This window comes from Cucumis sativus, chromosome 3 (genome assembly GCF_000004075.3).
Source record: "Cucumis sativus cultivar 9930 chromosome 3, Cucumber_9930_V3, whole genome shotgun sequence".
NCBI classification, from domain to species: Eukaryota; Viridiplantae; Streptophyta; class Magnoliopsida; order Cucurbitales; family Cucurbitaceae; genus Cucumis; species Cucumis sativus.
Genome location: NC_026657.2, coordinates 18783411 through 18793835, shown reverse-complemented (window position 1 = coordinate 18793835; position 10425 = coordinate 18783411). Strand labels below are relative to the sequence as shown.

Below are 10425 nucleotides of genomic sequence, written 5' to 3'. Positions count from 1 at the left end.
TAGAGACTCCTCTCGATAGGGCTACGTATAGTCGACCATGAGAAAAAACATCTTGAGGAAGATAAACTCCTACATTTGGTATTGTCTGTCCTTGAGCCTTATTGATAGTCATTGCAAAACATAATCTTATTGGGAACTGCTTTCTCTTGAACTTGAATGGATACCTTTCGTCGTTTGCAAGACTCATTGGTATTCGTGGTAAAAAAACTTTTTTTTCCTGCATTTTGTCCAGTTGCAATTTCTGCATAAATTATATTTTTGCGAAACTCACGACAAACCATTCTAGTTCCATTACATAGACCATTGCCTGGGGTCTAAGTTTCTCAATAGTATAACTGGACAATCTTTTTTAAGAAACAATTTGTGTGGAGGAACACCATTAGGTAACAATGAGTTGAGAAATTCCTCATGATAATAATTATGTGTATCATCAATTGCTTCATCAAAACTCATGAATTCTTCCATTTTTCCAGGAAACATCTCAATCATTCTTTCATTGATTTGGTCAACATACTCATTTGTTGTCGATAGAATTGCTCTATTAGTCATGTATTCTGCTGAAGTAGTATGCGTTTTGAGATCAGGATAAACAATATTCAATAACTTTAATATTGAATCTTCTTCATTTGCACCTGTAACAATGATATTGGCAGGGAGACAAATATAATCATCTTCTGTTGACAGTTCAGTTCTGTTTCCAATCTTCAACAAATATTCTGCAAAACGGGTATCACTTTGAGCTCTCATATTTTTAGTTAGTTGGATTTTCTCCATTTTATTCCAAAGGTATGACTTTACCAAACTTTCATTAATAGTTTGTTGTCTTGTAGCTCGTGGGACAACAGGTAACACTTGTCGAAAATCTCCTCTTAACACAACCATTTTTCCACCGAATGGTAATGGATTATCCATTATATCTCTAAAAGTTCTGTCAACTGCTTTGATTCTGGCCTTTTTTGCCATTGGCACCTCGTCCCAAATTATTACTTTTGCTTGCTTGATCAATTCTGTCTTGTTACTTTGCTTAGAAATATTGCATATAGATGACTCATGTGTTTCTAATGGTATATTAAATCTAGAATGTGTTGTTCGGCCCCCTGGCATAATTGAAGCAGCAACGCTGATGTTGTTGTTGCAATTGCAATCATATTTCTTGATCTTATAGTAGCTAACAAAGCACGATACAAAAATGTTTTCCCGGTTCCTCCTGGCCCATCAATAAAAAATACACCACTTTTATTCCTCACAATTATGTCAAGAATAATATCATATGCAATCTTTTGGTCTTCATTCAACTTTAAAGGAGCTTGAATATCTTCATCTGATACTACAATTGATTTTTCATCAATTATTTATTTTATATAACAATTGTTTCCACTTTCTGGCATATGTTTGATTTCAGGCAAATCATACATAGTGATGTGTTTGCCTATTGACTCTAAGAACACTTTTATATCTCTTAAAGTGTGTTGAAATTGATATTCTACATTCTCTGGCTCGTATTTTCTATAATCATGTAACAATTCATGAGAATATCTTTTCCACAGTTTTCTAACATCTACAGATTCACAATACACTAAGATTGTTGCAAAAAGTCTTCAAAAAGCATAAGGCATCTCAAACGAAGTTGCTTCATCCAAACATTTTGTTACACTTTCATCATATTCTAGTAGTCCTCTTTCTTTTGCTGAATCTTTAAATGTTTGAACTCTTTTTCCATTGACTATCAATAAGGACTCAAATGACGTCGATCCTCTGACATGATTTAATAGCAAACGCAAGTAATATCTTTCTTCCTCCCTTGGATTTGCTTCTACAATGCGTGATATAGCTATTCCTTTTTTCCTCTCCTTCCAAATTCGTAGTTGTTTGTCCCATACATAATGTTCAGGAAACTCTTTATATAAAAATTTTCGGGCTATTTCAGATGTTTGACACATATGAAAGTACTATGTTAACATTGTTTTTGAGACATGATCCCAACGAATAAGTTTCTTCAAATTTTGATTTTTCCAATAAGAAACACAATGCATGTTTGGAAGGTGAAGTTGTAAGTTTATAACCGAACGATATATCTCATTCAGTTTAAAATCATAAATTCTCCATAATGCCTCTTGAGCTGATACGCATCTTGCATCTTGATAATCTCTTATTTCATCAATACCTTTATTGTCACCATCATGTGATATATAAACAGCTGCTCTATCGTGCCCCTTGTAAATATGCTTGTATAAATATTTAACTGCTTTCAATCCCGAGCATATTTCAACATTAATGTGACAATTGTATCTCAAAAGTAGGTATGGATTATAAGGCACAACCCATCGATTATCAAATGTCTTTTTTCTTATTGATACCTGATATAATTGTAAAGATATATTTTTTAACAAATAAATTGAAGAAATTAACGCTATTATGAAAGACATTATAGAGAAATAAATATAAAATAATAAAATGTAATATTATTTTAAATACCCGTGTTCTGTCATCTCTCCTTCTATATATTGGATACGCATCATTTCCTTGCATTATTTTCGAGGAAAACTGTCGAGGATAATGAAATCTACATTTTCCATTGATCATGCACGGACACTTTTTGTTATATTATCCACATGGGCCATGCAACATATGCTTCACAACAACATTGTGAAGTGCAAGATTTATTTGAATATTTGGAATTTTTGCACGAACATATTTATCATATTGGTCAGCATTAGTGATCTTGAAATCCCTTTTCAATATTACCAACATGTGTAGGTGTGGAAGACCTCGTTTTTGAAATTCAATCACATATACGAATGCTGCAACTTTTCCAAATTGTCCACATTTCCAAATATTTCCTTGTGGACAATTTGGTCTTTTAAGTCCATTAACTTTCCTCTAGATACTCTTGAAGTTAGATCTGGTCTATCGTGAGATTGTTGTCCTTCCATAAGTTCTTCTCTTATTTCCTTCCATTCAGAATTGCAAGTCATTGTTATGAAAAGATCTGGCTTCCCATAATGTTGTACTAAGGCCATGGCATCTAAATATCGATGTCGCATGTTTTTAGGACCACCAATAAAAGTTGAAGGTAGAACGACACGTTTTCCAACCTTGTCTCCCCTCGTTTCTCCTGCATTTACAACATCAACGATCCCTTGATACAACTCCGAACGAATTTGTGATTGTTGTGTTTTATAGAAATCAAGTCTCGTTGTTTCAAGCTTTATGTACATATCAACAACATATTGTTGGAATAGTCTTCTGGCTAGAAGCAATATTGATTTAGTAGATGGTCGTATTTGCAACTTAAAATAATAATATTCTCTGCACGAAACCGTGGGCGATCGAAGTTTTGAAATTCCTACAAAATTGTTGAATAAAGAAATTATATGTAATATGAAAATTATGCTCACAAAAAATTAAAGCACATATAAGTTCTTTAAAAAATCACAATGACAAAGCAAACGAACCTTGATTTTCATTATTTATTATATCTTGAATGTTGTTAATTTTTTGAATATTTGATGTTCCTTCTATCGATATCTTATTTGACCCAACGTCATAATTTTGCTTCACATTTCTTTTGATGTCTTGATGCCAACCAGTCTCTCCATTTGGTAATAGTAAAGGATATTGAAGTGAATCATAACAACTAAAATAATGTTGTATTCTGTGGTGTTTTCATGAATGAGCATGTACCACTATATCTCTTTTAAATTGAATGTTATTGTTTCCTTCAATCCAAATAGCCGCTACTTGATTCACTCCAGGTAGATTATAGACACGTTGATCAACTTGAACATTTGGTGTAAGATGACCATGAGCATCTTCAATAGATTGGAGATCTTTTAAACTTCTAAAAATTTTGGCATATGGATTGTTTTTTAGAACTTCTGCCAACTTTTGAGTAAGACTTTCGCTCAACCCAACATCTTTTATTCCTTGTACTCTAAATGTGTAGACTCCTTTATGTGAAGAAGCTAGATCTTTATCTAAATTGACCCCAAATGACGTAAAAGAGAAAATACTATTATAAGCCCAAATATTCTTCCTAAATAAAACTCCTTCTTCAGACTGTGTTGTGAACAAATGAGCAAGGTGTTTATGTACTGTTGTTTCAGCAAGATGAACCTAGATGATTTATTTAAAATTATTATTACAAATGAATGCATTTACTAACTCAAATGTTTAATAGAATATTTCATTGTTTGAAAATTATACCTGGCAATTGAAGCAACAAAATGTTGGAGTCTCGTGCTCAAATTTTATTGCCTTACAAAATTTACATGGTCATATCTTTTTAAGCTTGTGTATAGGAGAGTGAAACGGACGTTCTAAAGCTTCTGATCCTATTGAACATCAAACGATGTGAAATAGTTAGCACATTAAAATATATTATATTATATATATATATATATATGTGTGTGTGTGTATATATATGAAATTTAAGATGTAATATAATAAAAATTATTACCTAGGATTTTATTTGTTGTTTCTTGTGCGACCGTACTAAAATCAACTTTTCTTTTACTACTACTTTGCTTGTGACTTTCTTCAAATTGTCTTTTTTGTCTTGATTGAATGGACAATTCAATTGTTCTCCTTTCTTCCTGTGAAAAGAGTAGAATATGCTTTCTTTTTTTTCTTACCATCTATACTTTCTAAAAATAAAATAATATGCAAATTATAAAATATTAAAATTTTGAATTACAATATTCAATATATATGCAATGCAAATTTAAATAGTTTATTTTTAAATTAATTATTTGATTTTTACACTATTCGATATATATAATTTAAAATAGTATATTAGATCATACAGTCGAAAGAATTAACAGTATTAATTCTTTATTTTTTTTCTTAACTTTAATATTTTTTATGAATATTCATGTCTTCCCTTAATAAAATGTTGCTAATTTTATTATAATTTTTTTTCTGTCATAAGTGTTGTTTTACCCGTATGATTTAATGGTATAGTTCTCTTAAAATGATATGAAAAAATTAAAGTTATAAATATATGGTGAAACTTATATGGAAAGAGTATAATACTTGAAATATACTTTTATATGACCTATAAATAGTATAGAATTAAAAAGATAAGACTAAAACAAAAGTTTTAAAAATAGAAAATTTGTGGAAAAAATATTTTTTTAGATATCAACGTTTACACTATTTTTTTCTTAGACATTTGAAATTATAGTTAAAAAGTAAATAATCTTACAAAAATAAAAACTCTTCCTTACCTATTTCTTAAATATTTTTTTAATAACAATCACTCTTACCCACTTCGTAAAAATTATCTTCATATCCTATGCGTATGGTTTTCAAGATGATGATTCCGAGTTATCTGTGTTTGGAACCACAAAATGACATAATTCAATGCATTACATTATGTTTAAAAATTATTATAATTTTAACGTTTTAAAATCTCTTGATATAAATTTATATGACATTGTAAATTAATTAAATTGAAATGATTATTTATTAAATAATATAAAATGAAAACTAAAAAAATTATTTTAGTTATAAATAATATATTTGCATGAAACTCCACGAAATAAAATTTAATCTCTTCAAATTCTCAATAATTATTCTCTTATATTATGTGCAAGGGAAATTAAGTTTAAAAGGTAAATGATTCTACCTCTTTCTTCGTCGAGCCCCACCAAATTAAAGGTCATTGTGTCACTCCAAACCCTTATTTTGCACGCATCTTTTTTTTTTTTTTTTTTTTTTTATATGAATGCTCCCTTTTGAAGAAGATCTCGATTTATCTTACTTTTTTTTCATTTTATTTCTATTTAGGTTTAATTCAGTATCATTATTCTCTCATAATTCTTGAACTATATAGGTAGTTTTCTTTTTCGTTTGTTTTTCCTAAAAAGTACATTTTTATTAAATTCAAATTATTCTACACAATTTTCCCTCCTATTTTTCTATTATTCTTTATTGAAATTTTCCATATATACTGTCTTTTTTTTCATTTATAAAATAATATTTCTCTGTTTGAAAGTTTCCATTTTTATGTTTTCTTTCCATCTAGAAAAAATTCTTTTCCTCCCAAATTAATGAAATTTTACCTCTACATATTTGTTCTTTCATAAAAATTTTCTTCATTTTATTTTATTAAAGCTTACCTTTTCTATGTAATTTTTTGTTTATGTACATGGTTGCAAATATAAATAGTTGTCAAAAGAAAAGAAAAGAAACAATTTTGTCACTTTTTCTAGCAACAACTTCATGCATGAACAATCTAGTTTGTGTGTCCAACTTTTTTAATTTATGGTTAGGTCTTTTTCTTATGTTTGATTCATATTTTTTTTTAGATTTTTTTACAATTTATTGTCTTAATTCAAAGTTATTGTTTAAGATCTTTTTCTTATGAATTGTTTCTTCCATCAATTTTCTGTAGTTTCTCTACTGCTCTTTTGAGAACTTAAATTTTGAGGGAGGTAAAAATAAAAGATTATTTAGATACAAATTAGTTAATGATTCAAATAGAGGATTTATATTGAATTCATGGCATTTGAAAGAAATCAAACAGAAAAAAGATTGAGGTAACTAAAACGTTAATTGCAAATTTTTATATTATTACTTATTTTATATTTCTTGTTCCCCTTGTAAGTGTTTCAATTTTTTTTTGCACATTTAGTTTGTTAATATTCCGTTATATTCTTCAGGTTCTTATTTCTTGTTTGGATCTATTTTAATAGTTTTTGTGTACGTTGTAATAGTTTCTTTTTTTTTACAAACATAACTTTTTTTTGTGTTATTTTATAATTATAATAATTATCTTGTGTTTATATAACATAGGCTAACAACTGAAACATAAATAAATTTAGTTTTGAACTGAATAAAGTTTTTATTATAACCAAAACTTAGGTAGATTTTAAAATTTTCATTTTATTTACAATTTAGTAGTCATGTTTATAAAAAATATGAACAAAACACACATAAAATATGAACAAAATACACAAAAAAAAATATGAACAAAACACGCATGACGATTCTTCCTCAAATAATTTATATTTAAATGTCTATACAAATCAAATTATTTGAATTAGATAACTTATCCATCTAAATATTGTATCTTAGTGTAATAAACTGCAAAAAAAATATAGACGTATTAAATTTTATAGATTTAACAACACTATAAAAAATAAATAAATAAAATTTTCTTAAACGCCTCTGTTCATAGACAAATGTGAAAATAGAATTAGAAATACATTTGTTTAAGAGAGTTTTAGTATATAGTAAACCAAATACGATCTTAAAACTGTCGATATAAAGGTGAATTATATGTTTCATTGATTGTTAGATTATATTACCGTTATTATTGTAACTGTCAAATGATATATCTGATCATTTTTTAATTATTTGTCTTAACTAATATGTAATAAAAACATATATCTATATATTTTTAAAATTGTAACTGTCAAATGATATATCTAATCATTTAAGTGTTTCGTTTTTTTTCTTTATCTTCTGTTTTCATTTATAATAAAAATAAAATAATAATAATAATAAATTTTAATTTTGTCAAATTTTACTTCATTTACTTTTGAATATTTATAATTAAATTACAAAATCCATCGTTTATGATTGATGTAATATTTGATGTGAGTAATTATGACTTATGACAATTATAATAATTATGTTAAGTTTATATATAGGATTTTTAATAGTAATGATTAATCAAAAGTTTTTATTACAATTAATAACGTACATTTAATTTCTAATTTATTTTGTAGTTATTATAAATGTCAGTTTTAGTTTCTTTCATTTTATTTTTATGTTATATATTTTCATGAGTGGTAATTGTTTTTTGTTATATTGATCAGGACAATATTTGATTTATACATCGTCTATTTTTTTTTGTAAGTTAAGAATTTTTTTTCCGTCTAGCAATAATTTTATATATGAATGAAGAAACTCGTTTAAAGAATAATGAAGAATAAGAAATTTTCAATTTGATTGTAATATAAAAATTCATACAATTTCCAAATTGCAAACCAAAATTAGAAAAGATTAAGTCTTTCAAATACAATCACTTTAAAAACATAAACCTAAAAATCCTTTGTAGCATATATTATAATGTCAACTTCATCTTCTTCTTATTTTTTTTCATCTTTTTTTTTCTTTGTTGCTCCCATGTCGTTTCTTTTCCATAGATCCAACAGTACAAATTTCTTGAATAACGATTTGATTTCGTGCACGATCAATTTTGGTTGTTTTATCCATTCTTACAAAAAAAAAACAATACTTCTTGTCTTCACAAAGTACTAAGTTTTGATAGAATTTACTTTTTTCCTTTTTGGACACATGCAATTCATAATGAAAATAAATTTTCGGTACATAAAATTGTGTGAAATTTAATTATTTAAATATTTGTAATGTACCTGTAGATCTTTATAGTATTATGTCACACTACATCCAATTAAGTACTCTGAAGCATCAAACATTGTTGCACACGTTTCATCATCTCCATATGATATCGTCAATCTCAACATGAACTTTCTAATAAAAGTTGATCTATCATTTTCGCATGTTTGACATGATGTTGTTACTTCAGAATCTAAGGGATAGAGTCTTTCATTACATGAAGTACATTTTTCAAACCATGGATTTTCTTTGTTTTGAATCCTAACAATTCTACCAATAAAATAACAACTTTTATTTTCAATCTTCTCTTTGATTATGTCATTCATGTTAGCTTCTTTTGCTTCAATCATTTTTTAGGACGGATGTAGAAGATCCTTAAGCGTCTGATCTTTGGATAGACTATCAAACCTAGAAAAATAAATATGGTTAGTAATTTGTTTAGACAGTAGTAAATTATATTTTAACTGTGATTTTATTTAACTATGTCTGCCTTGTCTTTAATGCCTCTGCCATCTCATAGGTTAGATTTATGGTAATGAGACTAATATTTGTAGATGATATAGAGATTTCACCAAACATATAAAAACAAACAAAATGCTATACAATAATAATAATAACAATAACTATAATAATAATAATGGTAAAGCTAACCTTTAAATTCTGTTCGTTTGATATTAGTTATCAAAATTATGTTATTGTTCTTGCAATTGTCTTCTAAATATGTTCCTTCATTTTCAGCCAAATCATCTCACAATGTTAATTTCAAAATATGGAATCTGCATGCAATTAGAAAAATTTATTTAATAGTCAATATTCAATATAAAGATTATGTACGAAAAATATAAATACTTACTTGTTGTCCATTATATGAAACTCTCTTTTCTTTGTGTAGTTTTCATTCCACTTCTTAATTATCATTGATTTAGCTTGAACTACGGCACCTATAATATCTGCAAACAATTTTTGTTAGTAAGGGAAAGAAAAATAATGTTTTTTTAAAAAATTATATACATACTCATTTAAGATTGTAGGCTGCCTTCCTTCGCTAGTAATTCGAAATTCACGATTTTTGGCTCGTTCAATTTATATGTTGCATCTTCTAATTTCTCAACTTCGTTATTTTGTGTCAACGTTATTTCAATTTTATTGTTGACATTTGGAAATCTTCTATCAATTGGCTTCATATTGCCATCAATTATCATAATTGTTTTTCCTTTTTCTAACTTTGTACTTAACTTTTCAATTTGTTTATTAAACATGGTTATTTTGATGCATTCTCCCTACGAAAAAAAATAACTTTTAAGCATTTACAAAAAAAAAAAAATTAAAAATATATAGTTTTTACCTCCTTATCAACTCCTATAACTTTTTGTATTCGAATAGGTTCTCCTTTTCTATTTTTAAATAGTTGGACAACAAACTCTCTCACAATTGTTAGGTTTGTAAACCAACCTTTTGAAAAAGTTCCTTTCCGTCATCTAGTACATAGAAAATTTAAAGAAACTATTAGATTCATATTAATTTACCTAAATTTGCAAAAATAATTTATAATTGAAAACAAAAAAAGTAAATAAAAAATGCAATACCTTTGATTGTGTGATATAAAATGAGATCTAAGATAAAATATTTCAGACCTAATTGTGTAGAATAGAAACAATGACTGAATTGATAATTGAAATATCGTTTAAATATTAGCGGATGTAAACGTTACATTACAATTTTTTTTTGTAGTACATCCAAAAAAACATAAATTTAATAAGATTGAAATAATTACAATTTTATAAATTGAAATTTAAGGTTAATAATTAAAATAAGTACGTTACATGATTAATGCATTTTATAAATAAATGATTAAAATATATTTAAGCTTTTAATTCATTTACCATAAATACTATAAATTATTACATCAACAATATATGATATTATGTAATTTAATTTTTGATATTGAAAAGTATCGGATAGTTACAGAAAAAAACATAATCATTTAAATTATTTTCTTTAAATTTAAATTTATAAATTATAATTATTTCAATATTATTAAAAGCTTAATTCTATTAA

General features: G+C 26.7%; 2 protein-coding genes across 2 annotated transcripts; both read right to left on the bottom strand.

The window, feature by feature from the left end:
- Positions 1-291: 291 nt before the first annotated feature.
- On the bottom strand, positions 292-963 carry LOC116402430. Its single transcript, XM_031881678.1, has one exon. The coding sequence runs from the start codon at positions 961-963 to the stop codon at positions 292-294; it is 672 nt and encodes a 223-aa protein (XP_031737538.1).
- A 1823-nt stretch (positions 964-2786) lies between these two features.
- Positions 2787-3218, bottom strand: LOC101213993. The gene has a single exon (XM_004139705.2). It carries the CDS (start codon positions 3216-3218, stop codon positions 2787-2789), a length of 432 nt encoding a protein of 143 aa, XP_004139753.2.
- Between the last annotated feature and the right edge of the window lie 7207 nt (positions 3219-10425).